This window comes from Dunckerocampus dactyliophorus, chromosome 8 (assembly GCF_027744805.1).
Source record: "Dunckerocampus dactyliophorus isolate RoL2022-P2 chromosome 8, RoL_Ddac_1.1, whole genome shotgun sequence".
In the NCBI taxonomy this organism is placed as follows: Eukaryota; Metazoa; Chordata; class Actinopteri; order Syngnathiformes; family Syngnathidae; genus Dunckerocampus; species Dunckerocampus dactyliophorus.
This window is the reverse complement of record NC_072826.1, coordinates 19,319,357-19,336,570: the sequence shown is the minus strand read 5'-3', so window position 1 is coordinate 19,336,570 and position 17,214 is coordinate 19,319,357. Positions and strand designations below refer to the sequence as shown.

At 40.8% G+C, this 17,214-nt stretch overlaps 1 protein-coding gene across 3 annotated transcripts in view; it reads right to left on the bottom strand.

Annotated features, from left to right (window-relative positions):
• Window positions 1-17,214, bottom strand: part of pax7a (paired box 7a) — a 72,149-nt gene that overhangs the window by 16,784 nt on the left and 38,151 nt on the right. For all 3 annotated transcript variants that reach the window (XM_054784002.1, XM_054784004.1, XM_054784003.1), the window contains 2 exons: window positions 15,000-15,165; window positions 14,194-14,390 (listed from right to left, as the gene is read on the bottom strand). In XM_054784002.1, coding sequence (XP_054639977.1) covers window positions 14,194-14,390; window positions 15,000-15,165 — 363 coding nt within the window. The remainder of the gene's footprint in view (window positions 1-14,193; window positions 14,391-14,999; window positions 15,166-17,214) is intronic.

Below are 17,214 nucleotides of genomic sequence, written 5' to 3'. Positions count from 1 at the left end.
CCGCATGCCACCGCCTTAATTGGCTGTGGCACATTAATAACAAGTGAAAAGTGTCTTCCACCAGGAAAGACAGTGGCAGGGAGAAAGAGGGCCTTTAAAGAATGGAGGGTTGGGGTGGTGATGGTGGTGGTGGTGGTGGCGAGGGGGGAGCTAATTGTGTTCAATTAAGTGGCTGATTGGCACTGACAGAATCTGGGCAGTGACAAGAGAGGCGCAGATGAGGATGATTAGCAGCCGCTGGAACAAGCTGTCACTCTTCACAACAAGCACATATTAAAGCTGATGCACATTTACCTGAAAGGCCTATCAACTCCCATCCAGAACCATACTGCAGTCTGATAGCCTCAATTTCATTCATTCAATTGAATACTGTAGCATCGGAAGGAGTTGTCGCTGGGCTATCCAGCATGCCTTGCGGGCACCTTGTAAATAGTAGTTAAAAGTGTTTGTTGTTGTTAATTACCCTCCCCATGGTAGTAGTAGTCATTTATGTGTTTTACCTACCTGTTACGTTTTGCGTGTTTATGTATTTGCACAGAAAGTTAGCTTGGCCCCCCGTCTGTTTTCACTGTGTTGTCAATCTCCTTGGGCCGCAGGGTAGCCAAGTGGTTAGCAGCTTGGCCACACAGTCAACAGACCTGGATAATCTGGGTTCATATCTACTGTGTGGAGTTTGCATGTTCTCCCCGTGCGTGTGCGTGGGTTTTCTCCGGGTACTCCGGCTTCCTCCCGCATTAAAAAAATATGCATGTTAGGTTAATTGGCGACTCTACTTTGTGAATGTGAGTGTGATTGTGGTTGTTTGTCTATATGTGCCCTGCGATTGGCTGGCGACCAAACCCCGCCTCTCGCCCAAAGTCAGCTGGGATAGGCTCCAGTATACCCCTGTGACCATACGTGACCCTAGTGAGGACACACAGCATAGAAAATGAAAGAATGAATAATAATAATATATTTTGCTATGTATTTTTTGTATTTGAAATGATGTATAATTATGTGTTATTCATTTACCTTTATTAAAAAAGGTCTGTTTCTGTCTACAGTATTTATTGCTCCATGTTTTCTATTCCTTTCTCCCCCTATTAGAAAATTGTGACAGAATTTGTCAGTAATCCTATCAGTAATTACAAATAAAGAAATAAAACCACGACCATCCTTGCCACCTCGCTTTTACTAACGTGAAAACATCTAAGCAAGCACAGCTGTTCACTGACTCCCACGTCTACTCTTAAACATCCCATAGTGGCGCCGATAAAGTCGGGGCCTGCGCTAACCAGAGGTTAATATGCCGTCTATTGGAGTGCAATTGGAGAGCGTGTGAGGAAGCAGTGGTCTATTCTTTGCTAGTGATATGCTTGAGTAACTATGGGATGGATTCAGCCACTAGGAACAAGAGAGGCCCCTTCAAAACACACACACACACACACACACACACACACAGACTCTAAATTAAACGGCAGATTTTCTGATTCCAGGAGAGTGGTTTTGGCGTGTGGAGGAAAGCAAGGCAAGAAAAGGTTGGAGGAAGACGAGCAGGAGGAGGAGGAGGCGGGGGGTTTGTTTGCGGAAAAGCAGCAGGGGCCAGGTCTAGTGAAAAATGTCAGGTCAAATCGTTCTTGACAGTGTTAATATCCGCACCTCATCGCCATAATTACATGTAAATAAATAGCGAAATAGCTCTCAGCTGGAGACAGAGAGGGGAGCCAGCTGAGGACCCAGCAGCCTCCTTGTCTTATACTGTCAAGCCAGGCGGCTAACGCTAACATTGGCGCAAGGGGGTTTGGTGATGGGGAGGGGATGGTCGCTGCCATGAAAAAGACGGAGAGTGTAGGTGAGAGGGCAAAAAGTCAGGGCGAGTATCAATCACATCAATGCACCTGTCAGAGTGGCATCTGGAACTAACAGGACGCACATGAAGCGAACACACTCACACACACACACACACACACACACACCGCCAGGCAGGCAGGTTCACACCAAAGCAGACCTCGGTCATCCCATAATATCCTCTTGCTACCCTAACCCTTAACCCCTGAGGAAGCATGGGGTCGCCACGGACCCTTCACCTGTCCGGTGAGCGGCCAAGGACAAGTGGATGCTGTATTCATGTATTTAACACTATAGTTACCTCTGTAGACTACCACAGTGTATTCCACCGGGCATCAAATTGTTTGTGACAATGGTTCTGAAACTTTTTTACACCAAGCATCACCCTTTGCACCAAATTTTACGTTGCAAGTTGCACATATATGGCTTGTACTCGCAGGTAATTGGCTTGTGGCGTGGCGTATGAATTCATTTGAATTCAATTCCTATGAATATTTGGTTATGTATGCATGTTTCATACGTGTGTATTTCTAGTATCATTTTATTTCATTTAAAAACACACTGTGGTACCCATGTACCACGAGACTCAATGGATTAAGATACTGTATCATCCAGAATTGTTCCTACCATAGTTACATCTTGATTTAAAGTGATTATTATTTGTTGAATAGGTATTGTTTAGCTGGAAATGACACAATAAAATGGCAACAGATTGTAATAGATTTGATTTTCATTGTGCTAGACCCCCTGATAGTTTATTCTAACCCACCCTTTATTATCATGAGCCTTTTTGCTGATTGGCTGGGCGTAATCACATGGCATTCATTTCAACTAAGTTGGCAAATATAGTTCTTTGCCTTATAAGGGCCACTTTCCAGTGAATAACATTACTATTAATTTTATTATTTAGGGAATTCATTTCATTTTTTTTAAATAAAATTTTTCATTTTTTAAAAATATTTTATTTTATTTTATCTTCTATTATTTTTATTATAATAATTATTATTTTCAATATAATAATACCATTCAACAATAATAATAATAATGTGATACAACAATGGAAATACATTGTAAAAATCAAGAGAATCAAGAAGATAAAAAAAGATAAAATAAAATATAAATATTTTAAATTTAATTTAATTTCATAAAAACAAAAAGAAATAAATTCCCTAAATAAATAAAATCCATAAATTACATAAATGAAAGACTATAAGCCATTAAACAATTCTGAAAGGAGGCGTCTTATATTCGGAAACGACAAACTCGAATTAGGATCTCGAAACTTCTGACCTGGGAAGTTCCAGAAGACGCACAAGAACAAAAACACATTTTTCACACCTGCTAAGCTAAGTTGAGTTAAAGGCTAAATAAAGCTCTTTTTAGTTCAATTGAGGAGAGGGTATACTTTCTGAGCACAAAATGCCACCAAATATGCTTCAGAAACTCTGGGAGTGGGGAGGTTTTTGGGGAGTAGGTCATGCAACACCTGCATTATGTTCTCTGAGGATATGCTCACTATGCCACACTTTGAAAACGCCTGATCGAGAACATTCTAATCAACTATACATTAAAACATAGACATGCATGCTGTGTGCTAATTGGGTGAGATTATTGTCAAAATGTAAAAAATAACAAACGTATCAGTATTCTTTTGGTACTTTTCTGTGCCAAAAGGGACCTATTTAAAAAACAAACAAAAAATTCTAATACAAAACAGTCTAAAATAATCAGATCACCTCAAATTTGGCCGTAAACTGGCCTTTGAATCTAATAGGACAGTGGTTCCCAAACTTTCTACACTCCTGCACACAAACATAAACATTTTTATCTTAATTAACTTGAAATATTGAACATAATTAATTGTTTACAGTAATTAATTGTATAATTCTGGGGCAAAAATGTCTATTTTGGTCACATTGTGATAAAGTTTCACATGAGCACTAATAAATAGATAAGTAATCATCCTACATAGCTTTTATTCCAGTCTGATGTTGGAATACTTTTGTTTGAATAGTCGCTTTTTTGTCCACTCACGATGGCTATGGTTTAAGTATGCATATTGGTTTAATACCAAATTTAAGGGGAAAGTTTAACAATCATGATAAAGCAGTATCCGAAGTACAAAAATATATACAACCAACGATAAAGCCTAATTTTCGGGGGAATCCCCACTCACAGTGAGAGGTTTTCACCGCTGCAGGGATTGGAATGCCAGCATAAATGAAATCTTCAAGATTAAACACTCTTAATGCACAAAACAATATAACGCACACAGAGCAATGAACAACTTCATGCTCTGTCTCCTTTCTGCTCCGTTCTCCTTGCACTGTGAGGCGTTCAGGCGCACTCGTAATTGTGAGTGTTAGGCGCTAATTGTTTTTCATTTTTACTCACGTACCCTCTAGTCAATTGCTGTACCCCTGGGGGTACGCGTACCCCACTTTGGGGTGCCTTAACTTCATCAAAATCGAAGAAAGAGACACACTTTTTGGCCAGTGCTGCCATCTTAAGCACTGTTCCCATCACGCTAAGTTTGAATGTGATCCAAATATACATGTGACCTGTGTTCTGTGCACAAAAAACTTCGGAGTAGTGGACATGGCAACTGGGTGAATAAGAAGCTGGCTTATGATATAACTTATACTATCATAATAAGGGAAGGCATATTGTCAAGTAGCAAAAGTCACCTTCAAGAGTGCATGAGTGTGGATGCGTTAGTGGCTATTTCAGATAGCATCGAAGTGTGCACCAATACTTGAATAGCGGCAGCAGGCCTGTGCACCTTATAAGGCACCGTAGCTGCGTGGGACACACAGCATGTGAATCAGTCTCAGTCATTTTCCTCCTTAAATCCCCATCTTCTAGGATTTACTGAAATTCATATTGGCTGCCTCCGCGAGATAAATGTAAATCACATTCCCTTATATTTATTATTTATCGGGACGCGGCAGCTCACTTGCAGCGGGAAATATCTCTCACCCGCACACAAACACCCTTGCATTTAAATAGCATTTTTATTGTTCGCCCTAGCCTTTCATCTGGGCGACGGGGAGAAGAGAGCCGCCTCTCCGGGGGAGAGACTTTTTGGAGCTCTGGGAGGAAGGTGGTGGGGGGAGGGCAAAGGAAGGGGGGCACCAGCGAGTGAGTGCGCCATGACATGGAGGCAAATGGAAGAGCGAGGTTGCCAGGTGAAAAATAGAATATGAAAGCAACACATGACGACCAAAATATTTGGGATTGGGAAAATGAAAAACGGCTTCTTTGGGTTGCCCCGCAGACATTACAGATAGAGCAGGTTTACATGGCGAGGTAAAGCGTAACGTGTATTACCTCAGCCAAGCACAAGAAGTAAGAATTGAATGCTATTTGCTTACTGGAGGGTTAGCGCTAAAACTATTTAACAGTGTAAATATGCAGATTAAGAACTTTTTTCACAGCAAGAATGGTGCAGTCCAACCCATAATGAAAATGTTATTGCCCGTGTATTCGTCCATCAAGCAGGAATTTGCAGGACAAAGACAAAAATACATCTTTTCACTACGTTTTTTAAAGTTACATAATCAGTGGAGGCCTCAAGCTGTCATTGGAGAGAATTTGGGAAAAATGTTTAAAATTACTTTTGAAGTTTTTGTTTTTCTTTTTAGATTTGCATGGATCAAATACTGTGGCGGGCCTTAGCAACCCACGGGCCACAGGTTGCTAACCCCTGAAATATGCCATGAAATTTGAATACATATTTAAAAAAAAGGTAATTTTTTGTCACGTTTTGAAATTTAAAGGCACAAATTGTACCATCCAAACCCCGTCTGTCTATGAAACAGGAAGTAGCCTGCTAACTACCTAATATAGAGACACGGACAAATAAATGTTACAAAAAATCTACGTAACTAAGTTTTGACACAAAACGTTATAGTGTGGTGGACATCCAGTACCGGAGAGGATTTATTTTTTGGAGGAAAGTCACAATATGTGACATTTGCGAGAAACTATTTAAAATAAATAAAAAAAGAAGGGCCAATAAGGGGGATGTGAGGAAACGAGAGCACTGACAGGTATGCTGTACTGTTCTAGCTAGCTATGTTTTTAACAACCATTTCAGGAAAGGCAGTGCATTGACCAAGAAAATTACAACAAAAGTTTGGTGAGGCTCTGGATAAAGGTGATAATACTTTTATTACACTTCTTTGGTTTCTTTTTTAGTGGATATTGGCGTAATGATAAAATACAGGCGTGTGTAGGAGATGATTATATACAATATGCCACTTTACAAAACACAAGGAGTGTTTGGCCTTGGCAGAGCTCTTCTGGAAGTTATTGTTACATTATGGTAGGACATAGTGCAGTATTATTGTTACTATTTTAGCACCGTTTCGATGTTTCCCTTGGTTTGCAAGGTGTGGGGGTGTTAGATGATGTTATCGTCTAATTTGCATAAGTGGCCATGATGCAAAACTCCGGACATGTTGGAGATTTACAAAAACTCCGACTCAGTTTTTGTGTGTGAATGGAAAAAAATGAGCTTTTTGAACTTTGCAAGATGATCTGATGTTTTTAAACCCTATTTATAACTACTGTCAACACGACATGAAGTCACTGACTTACAGGTGTTGGTGTCATTTGGTGCAGCTGTAGCATGCGTCTTTTAACACGCATGAGTGATTTAAAAAGAGAAATATAAAGATGATATTTTACATCATATTTAATATCTCACAGATGTGTTGTAATATGGGACCAAGTCCGATGTGGTATGTGTGCATGAGGTGTGTTAAGAAGCAGAGTTACAATGCCATCTGGTCTGCTGAGATGTAAAGGCAAGCTACACAGACAGTCCCGTTATAATGTGTTTATGAACGAGGGTAAGCAGGTAGAGCCCTAATGTATTCGTGGTGGGCTACAATAAATAAATAAATGTATTTCTTATGTAGTAGGGTTACACAGAAATGAACTGTTTATTTATTTTGCAACCCGGTGCTGATCCAAATAAGGAGTGTTGGCCCTGGCGGAGGTCCACACTCTAATAAATGCCATTCACTAGCATTGGTAGACTTGGTTCTGACCCCAAATCTGGCCTTGGCGGAGGTCTGTGCTTCACTCTGCATGCCTTTCTAGTCCCCACATGGGCTGCCATTCATGCCAGCAGATACATCAGTGCCAGCAAGGGCACATTTCTGATGTCACAGGCAGGGAAGGTTTCCTCAGAGTTCAAAAGTGTTGCAAAAACAACACTAATAATCTGAGCAGAAACAGTATAGCCAGTGGATATGATTTACAGTCCCTGGATTTTCTTGGCAGCTGCCAACAGCAGGTCTCTTTTTACAGAAAGCCTCTTACGTGCTTTTTTTAAATACTTGCCAAATTGAAAGCGCATTTGTTTTAATGGGAGTTCTAATTAACCACTATGTGTTGCTGAGCGAGCGGCGGATGCTGTGAATGCAGGCGATGTGCTCATCCTCTTTGATTTGTTGTCAGAGGAGGCTGCCAGCTGACACAGTGCCCGGTGAGAGGCTTAATGCCCAACTTTTAATAGTGTGGGGGACTACACCAATCCCCCCTCCCCTCATTGGTATTCAGGTGCAGCCTGCCTTGTTAGAAGTCAGGAAGGAAGGCAGAATGAAGCCAGATTGTTCCGTACATTTCACCCCTCCTCTCTCCATTTTTTTTGGCAGGAGCAGAGCGCGCGTCTTAAAAATAATTCATCTCTTTTTTTTTTTTTTTTTTTTTAAAGAAGCGTCTGCGCAAGCTAATGGAGAAGCAGCAGCACAGTTTGGAGTCTCCCCTGGCTTATCTCGCTCAGACAGTTGTGGGGAGTCGCTGGTGAGCACGGTGTCAGCGTGCGTTGGTGCGGTGCAGGCGGGCAGGCGGGCAGGCCCCGGGACACGGATCAAAGGGAGGCAGGGGTGAGCGCCGCAATGCCTCTGATCCCGTCTACGTGTGTGTGTGCGCGCACACGCGTGTGTGTGTGTGTGTGAAGGCCCTGCCCACTCACACAGCCCAAAGGCCCTCTACATACACACACACACACACACACACACACACACACACACACATCCCTGTCATTCCAAAAGACTTTCATTAAACTGAAAACACATAAAAAAGTTCCTTACAGTCAACAAAGTAACTTTGTCAACTTTGTTAACATCAAACTGGAATCACTGGTTGGGAAATAGAAATGGCTTCCTGGACTGGTTTATTTTGTGAGCAAAAATCTCTAAAGCAGATTCGAAGGTGGCGCAGCAGCTTGAGAAAAGAAAGAAATATTTCATACATTTTTCAATACACGTTTGTTGCCACTGAATCATTGAATGTGTCTTAATGCTGAAATACAGGCATGTGCAGGAGCTGGGTATCAACGATGGTCTGCAAAAACATTTGGATTGTTTGGCCTTGGCAGAGGTCTTCTTTCAATGTCATTCAAGTAGTCAAGTGTTTTTGACAAAATCTTATGGTGAGGCAGTTCACAGGCCAAAAAAACCCCCAACAATTTGGTGAGGATCTGGATCAGGGGATCAGGAGACTGGCGAGCCCATGTGTGTATATGAGCAGGATGGGTTGAAAGCATGGCCGCCAGCAAAACGGGGCGGGAGTTAAAAACTAATTTGCATTTGTCTAATGATTAGAAAAGGTTGAAGATACCTGTATTACATGTATCCTACATATGCATGCTGCGTGTCTTCCAAAGCGTTTTGAACACCATAGGGGGCGCCACAGGAGGTCTGCAGTCGTCCCTTGCCACTTTGCGCTTCAAATTTCACGGCTTCACGCTCATGGTTTTTCAAAAATGGATAAATCATGCTATTTTGTGGTTGAATACAGCTTATTATTTCAAAATATGCATATTTAAGCACATTTTACTTTGTTTGCCTAAATTAAGCATTTTCACGCATAAAAATGGCTAAATTAACTGAAATACAAATATATATTATAGTTGAGGCTATTTAATATTATACACTGCTCACTAGGTGTCATAATAATGTAGTAATAATAATAACAATTATTATTACAATCATAATAATAACACAGGCTACTGCTGCAGCCCTAATCCACTCAACGCTGAAACCCTGCGGAAATCATTTATTATCATACACAAAGATGAGTCTTATGTCTTCAATGGCTTATTTTCACTGATTATGTCTGCTATAGTGGGTAATACATGTGTAAAGGGGACTATAGGGGTGTTATTTTATGTCTACAGGGCTCTAATAGTGTGAAACACTGTATTTGCAAGGTTGTAAACTATGATTTAGCTACAAAGATATTAGATTTTTAAATAAAAAATCCTACTTCGCGGACATTCACTTTTCACGGTCGGGTCTGGAGCCAATTAACTGCAATAAATCCATACATGACTGTATACGCTGCTGTGATTTCAAATTTGAGCCAGAAATGTTGGGAAAAAAACCTGTCAGCACGACTGAAACCAAACTTTAAAAACAAACAACCTTAGCACAGAGCTGAAATTTTACTATTGTGAGCTAGCTCCCCCGCTGATGCTGTTTAAAAATCGCCCATCCATCCATTTTTTTGCCAACTGCACAAAAACGAGCTCTGTGAAGCACTACACAAGAAATGCCATCTCTAAGTGAATTTACCTTGTCATACCTGAAGGAATTAAGACCATTTGTGCATGTTGCATAGCAGCACTACACAATGTTTGACTTGTAAGTAAACCAGGGTGAACATAGCAAATAGACGTTCACTATATGTCGTATTTTGTAATGTAATAGACAGCTTAGCTTAGCTTGACTGAACATAGACATGCTAGTCTACATGCAGCTATTTGAGGAAGGCATCACCCCCCTTTCCCCCGCCGGCTGTGTAATAATATAAAATTGTATTTGCACGTATATTAATGTGTAAGTGTCTATTTTGATACCCACATAGCATGTGTGGTACAGTTACATTGTATGTTCCACATGTGTTCCTATTTTTGGCTGCACCGTGAGTTAGGAAGACACTTGGGTTGATAAGCACCTGCTGGTTTGAGCTAAGTGAGTAAGGGTGTAGATATCAAGTTGATCAAAAAATAATGCTTTGATCAAAACTCTACAAATTTGAAGGGCCGCGAATGCTGAAAAGGCGGGTCCATTGTGTTCCACCAAACTACATGAGAAGCAGCCTTAAAGCTGATTAGAATGATCGTTATTATTCTAATGCCACTATTTGTCAAGAATATCCTCTATGACGAGAGGCAAGACTAGATGTGAATCTTTCGAAGAGTTTATCTGAGATGATTCAGTTGAGTGTGTGAGCTCCCAACACCTGCTGCGCCTGGAAATGAAACAAGACCAACAAGGAAAAGCACTTTTGCTTTCATTCCTTTTGGCCAGTCATGCACAGCAACCGCCTCCCTCAAGCAGCCAAACATGTCGCCACAATCAAACAGCAACCGCTTTCACTTCCTTTCTGGATGGCTTTTCCACCGTAATGGGAAAATATGTGCTGTCGGGATGGGTTATGGGATTGCGATGGACGCGGGCTCCTTTCGGGGCCTGCTGAACGCTGCAGGATTCCATTACGGACTTGGCAGAACGCCACCGCCGCCCATTTGTTGGGAAGGAGAGACATTTTTTGTGTCAATCTTTGCAGCAAAGGGGCTCGGCCACCAATGCTATAGCTCTCATATGTACCAACAGGCATATCTCCTGCAAACATACACTGCGTGCAACTGACTAAACTCTTCTTTACATGCTTTCCCTCATCAATCATGACAAATACGCCGTGACCACAGCTCAATTTATGATAATGTTTAATTGCAAGCCTGCTTGTGGCTTGTTGTGTGCTATGTGGACAGCATGTTTGTGTTGTATATGTGTGTGCGCAGCAGGATGCCGCGCCACCCAGTGAACTCTGATTCTGCTGCCAGTGGGAAGGTTCATTTCCATGCTGAGAGGCTGATGGGAATGCCATGCAGGGCCTTGCACAAGCATGGCATGCCACATCAAAACATCTCTTGGAAATAAAATGAAAACAGACACACACAAAAACCAAAAGAAAAAAAATACACATTTGGACTTCAAAATAAACACATGAATGGAAGGAAAATGGCAAGCGTAGACCTCAACCAAGGCTGAGGAACCCCAATTTGAATCAATTGAGCTTAAAGCTCAATATCAACATTCACCGACAAATGAAGGAAATTTCGATTTTCTGGAATTTTGGGCATGAAGGCAGGACGCTGACAGCTAGACTCACCACGTAAAAAGTGCAACATGCTAACAAATTCAATAAATAACCAGAATGGAACAAAAAAAACCCCAACAAATTTAAATACAGTTGAACCATAGGTTTTTGTACACCCTGTTTTTCATAGAATTCGATTTTTGATGTACATTATTACTAAAAATATGTCTCGGTTTTTGTACACTGTCTCAGCTCTTGTATGGCCAAGCGGTACGCTTAATGAACTTGTTTGCAAGATCGAGTGCCCAAACAAAGCAAGCTCTGTGAAGAATGGACAACGATTCTTTTAGAGTTGGGACACTATAGACAGATTATGGATCTCCGTTTTTATCCACTAATGCGCCACGTCTCTATGAAGTTTGGCAGTCTTTCTTAGTTTTTGCATAACTAAATCATATTTGTGGTGCCCCCTATGGGTTGTAGTTAAAATGCCTTGGAAGACACGCTAGCATATATTGAACATGTAATACAGATACACTCAAAATGTTATAATCATTAGACAAATGCTCAATGACTTGTGGACAAGTACTTGCTAAGTCTCGCCCGTGCCCCTGCAAAAGAGGCCGAGTTTTTCAGCCAATCTTGCTCAAATTTTACACACGTGTTTGTCAGTCCCCTGCGTATCACATTTCATGGTAGTTTGGCTAAACTAAGTTACAGGGGGTGTTTTGTAGAGTGTATTGACATGTGGGAGAATTTTCAAGTCAATCTGACTCACTGATTAATAAAAGCGCCGCCATGTGGTGTATTTGTCCCAAAAACAGTAGTACACGCAACACAGTAGCAGAGGTACATGTTTTGACACCCTTTTGTGTGCAGCGGTTGAGGAGTAGCAGTAACTGAGATTTGACTGCAGGATGTAGCGGCGGGGTGGCAATAGCTAGGTTTTTTTTTTTTTAAAGAAAAAAAGAACGGAACACTTTTTCTGGACTTAAATGTAAAAGTTATTTCATTTAGTTTTTGCATATATAATTGATCATCAAAGTAACTAAAAAAAACAGTTTGAATCAGGTAACTTGACGCATAGTTTTTAAAATCTAGTTAAAGCGCCGCTTCTTCCTGCTCCGTTTGGACATTTGGAATTGTGATATGAGAGGTATATTGATGGGACAGAATGTGAGAGAAAAAAAAAACGATGTTCAAATATATAAATCAATCAAAACCAAAGCAACCGCCTTGATGAAGGTAAAAAACAATCTTGTGCACCGTAGAAGACGATTGATGAGTAACTGAATAAATGCATACTGTTACAATCGCTTCTGTCCTTTCATGCTCACTTTACCAGGACTTCTTTAATATCCTAACACATTCTAGAACCCCTGCTAAGAAAAGAAGGCGACATCATGCCAGCATGAGTGAGGCATTAATGAAATATGTATGTTGATAAATGATGGAGTCGGTGTTTTTCTACAGGTTTTGCAGCGGGAGCATTAGCAGCTAAAGCCCCCTGCGCCACCATTAACAATCCAACACGCTGTGAGCCTCCGTGTTATCCTCACTCCGTCACTCCAGCAGGAGAGAAAATCTCCTTTTTGTCACAAAATCCTTAATTCTTTCTTAAAAAAAAAAAAAAAAAAACAGGGTAATACTCAGTTTCCAATCTGCTTTGAGAAATATTTTAAAGGCGACTCAAATAAAACACACGTGAACGACTGGGGTAATTGTGGACAAATGCGGCATTGAAATTCATTTTCAACTCTTTACACACCATTTCAATCTTATTTTCTGCCTGTTAACCGCATCTTGTCGGTGAGGGGTGGGCAAGGCTGGCCAGTATTGATGGGTAATTGTGTATAATTCGCTGCGTACACACGATTTGCATCATTTACAAATGGTTTTGCATTCTGTGCCGCTTAAAGCTCAACCTCCAGCGTGGAGCCACATTCAAACGCTCATTAATGAAGGTGTCCAAAGAGGTTAACATGAGAAGTAGCACACATAGAGCATCATGCATGAGGAAGGCAAGGAACCCAGTAGGTCAAAGAGAAATAAAAGGTGCCTGTTATCATTTTCTCATAGGAAGAGAAAATAATAAACAATGTGCAACAACAGGGAACCTTTGCAATGATGTAAGAAAAGGGAGAAAAGAAAGATAAAATATGTAATAAAATATGATATATATATATATTAAAAACAAATAAAAAATATATCTTAAAATAGAAAAATGAAAGATAAATTAATACATTAAAAAATACAGGTGTAAAATGAATGAGACTGGAAGGAAAAAAGAAAAGAAATAAGAAATACACTTAGAAATACCGTTTATACATCAATGACTATATTTAATTAAAATAAGCACAGCAATTAAAAATAAAAACAAAAATTAGTAAAAGATTTTTTTTTAAATGCAGACAGAATGAAGAAAAAGAACAAAAGAAAGTGTTTTAAAATGTTTTTAAATTAAAATAAATAAATACAAGAAATTAAAATGAATGAAGAGATGAAAGATAAAAAATGAACACATGAATGAAAATAATGCAGAAGCAAAAAGAACAAAAGGAAGTGTTAAAAATGAAAACAAATAAGAAATAAATGTGACCAAAATATCAATAAAATAAATGAAAAGATTAATGATAAATGAATACCTACAAATACAGGAGTAAAAGAAAGAACGAATAATGAGAGATAATGGAGAGAAAGAAAGTGTTAAAAAAATAAAAATTAAGATATACATGTAAAAAATATACAAATAAATAAAATAAATTTAAATAAAGAAAGAGATTAAACATAACGGCATAAGTAAAAAATACAGGAGTAAAATGAACACAAACAATGCAGAGAGAGGGTGGAAAAAAGGGTAAAAAAAAGACTGGAGTCTTGCGTCTGCAGACAATTACAGCAAGAAGATTACGGGTCTACATTTTAAAGCTTTAGCTAATTATTTCATCTCCGTGTGTTCTGGCAGCGGCATACAGGATTTAGACGTCCCAGGAAAGTAAAAAGCGCTGTGGACTATCAAGATAAATTTTAATTTGTTGATGTTAATCCAATTGTTTTAGCAATGTAGCAATTTGGAGTTGCTAAAATAAATCCAGGGCTTTTGGAAGGCTGGCATAAAAGCCCAACACTGGTAGTTATAGCGATGAACATTTTAATTGGCGTCACAATTACATATTCTGACAAGTGAGATGAGCATGGGGGAGGATGGGGAAACATCAGGAGTGAAGTTTTAGAGTTGTGTCTTACCTGTGGCGACAGCCCGTTGCCGACCGCGTTCATGTGGTTGCTGGACGCCGAGGGGCTCATGAAGGAGTCGGAGTAGCTGGAGAAGCTGTGGCGGTTGGACGATAGGCCGTACGCCGAGCTGCTGTCGGCGCTCAGACCCCCCTGGTGCATGGAGGACGGGGGCAGGGGCTGAGGTCTGTGCAAGGTACTGCTGCCCTCTGACAGGGGTGAAACGTGCACAGGTGCTGTGTGAGCTAGGATCATCTGTCGGATATCGCCACATGTCCGTTGACAACATCATATCATATTACGTATACATAATAGTAGGCCTATGGAGTTTCTTCTTGCCTCCAATGGTTTTCTTTAATGTATAAGGAGCACAGTTCCAGACAGTGCACATTTTTAATGAAGTATTTCATGAAAATACATGAAAACGTCAGATTAGTGGACGGATTTAATATGCGGACTTCCTGTGAAGAACCACTGTTTATGTTCCTCAAAGGCTCTTCAACTACAGGTATATTGTTTTTAAAGACCCATTTCAGCAATGCTACTCAAAGATCCTCAATGGAACAGGAGCACTCTGCAGTTTTTAAGGGCCTACTGCAAAAACGGAAATCAAAGATCCTCTGTATAACAGGAGCACTTTGTTGGTTTTTTCAAAATCGTAATTTAAAAACACTAGTCAAAGATCCTTTATATGACAGGAGCGCTTTTGTTTTGAAATAGCTTTGTCAAAAACGCTCATCAAAGATCCTCCATATGACAGGAGGCCTCTGCTGTTTTTAAGGATTTTTGCAAAAAATACCTCATGGCAGCGTACTCACCTTGTGATAGTGTGGTGCTAGGGTAGCTGGACTCCGGGAGCTGGTATGTGGGTAAAGTGGGCATCCCTGTGGGTGGGAACCCCCCAGGAAGCAGGTGGTTGAAGGCGGCCAGCTGATTGGCTCCGGCCTGTTTACGCCACCTGGCCCTTCTGTTGCTGAACCACACCTGCAGGACATATTGAGGGAAGAGATTTAAAATGGTGTTTCCATCAATGAACCACAGCTCCACAGTACTGGCAGCACTTGTGCAGCCCCGGACTATGACGCATGCTTGGCTGTAGGCAAAACACGAGCATGCTACTCACGTGTAATAACGGCTGTGTGCTAAATCTGTACTACTGTACTGCAAGTACATCCAAGTCTACTTTCTATCGTATTTGACTTACTTATTTAAACTTCCGTATAAGAATGCTTATGGAAATGAGAGAAGTGTAGTCACTATTGTCAGACACTGTATATCAAGAAATAGAACCTTTCCTGGAATCTGGTGCAGCTTCGAATGCCCTCTAGTAAAAAAAAAAAAAAAAAAAAGTTATTAAAAATGGTGCCTTTTTGTTAAGCCCAGTCCTTTGTGGATTTTTGCACAAAACTGGGTGGACCACTCGAGGACTGCAGTGCCTCCACGAAGCGGGAGAGATGTGGCAAAATGTACTGTAAGGCTTAGGTACCCTTTCCAGTTTGAAATGTCATTGCAGTGCTTTGACCCAATCTGCTTAAAAAAGACCAACTGCGACAAGGCTGGTCAAAGATCTTTCAGGAGAGCTGTGCTGTTTTTAAGGATTTACTGCATATCGTCAGAGAGCTTTGTGAGTGATTACCAATCAATGTGCATCAATGTCAATTTGTTTTTTTAAGTAACTTTTTAATTTAACCTCCATGAGTTTAAGTCTCCTAAGCGTGAGGCAGAGTCTACTGACGGCAGTGCGGCAAAGAAAAGGAAAGTGAAAGTGAAGGGAAGTTAGATATCGGAAAATGCTTGGTTAAAGCTGTTGGATTATTGCAACCATCATGAAGGGCTAAGATGGTATCCTTGAAGCTATGAAATGGACAGTGATAGCTACCTAAGCAGTGGTACTTTCAATAAGCCTGTCTCTTCCTCCCTTGCAACGCCCCTTTCAGTGTGCAAGACAACCACAGGGATAAAAATAAGTATTATTCTCTTATTATTGTTTTATTTCATTCTTATACTGAATGTTTTTATTATATATATGTCATTCATGTGTTCCGTGTACAGTGTGAGTGACTTAGGTGTTCATTTATGTTCTGACTAACACTAAAACTTGGCTTACGACATCATCGGCCGTAAACACGATCGATACAATCTCACTATTTATCATGTGTTTTAGAAGGCAAGAACTCCAGTCTAGACAGAGTCAGTTCTAAAATGAGCAGCACACACAATGTCAATTCCCTGAATAAAAAAGGCACACAAAAAAAATCAGACTTTCTTTAGTAACGGGCAAAAAGATTTACACATTTTAAAAAGGCTTCTTCTTCTGCTTCAACAAAACATGAATCTAATCAAGGCTTGTGAAAGGAGGCAGCAACCTGTTCCATTTAGCCCAAGACAAGGCTGCGGCCTCTGTGGCGTGCTCGGGGGGGTTGAAGGACATTGATCTATGCCTCGCACAGGCAATTCATCAGACTTTAATACACTGTCAGCGCAGTTCATCTACTGTTGTGTTTCAAACGGCCCGGGCTATTGTGAACGCACATGAAAGAGGGGGACAAAGGCCCCTCCATACGCCAACCAGAACAGTGGACACAAAGAGGGGGCGTCCCTTTTTAAACAGGCCTTAAAGAGGGGACATTTTCAAGGGGACTTACACAGCGACATACTTGCTGAAGGAGGAGGAAGGGGGGGCTCTTTTTGTACACACAAACATACATATAAACTCTGAACGGACCATACATGGGATCTTTATTTGAATGTGCAGCAGGAGAAAGGAAGTTGCTTTCTCAGCCACAACTCAGTGATACTCCAAGAAGAAATAATCTCCAGCCTGCTAGCAACAAGTGATGTGTGGCTGCAGTGAAGTTCCATCCATTGGGATGTAGTGGAGCGTGCTCCCCAGCTCCGCACTAGGAGCTCCTACTGGGGCTAGACAAACAGCTGCCTAACTCAGAAGAAGAGGAGGAGGAGGAGGAGGACTTCCACACACTCCCCATCACCCCATCCCGCGCTGCCACTTCACCTCCGACCTCATCCTCTCAC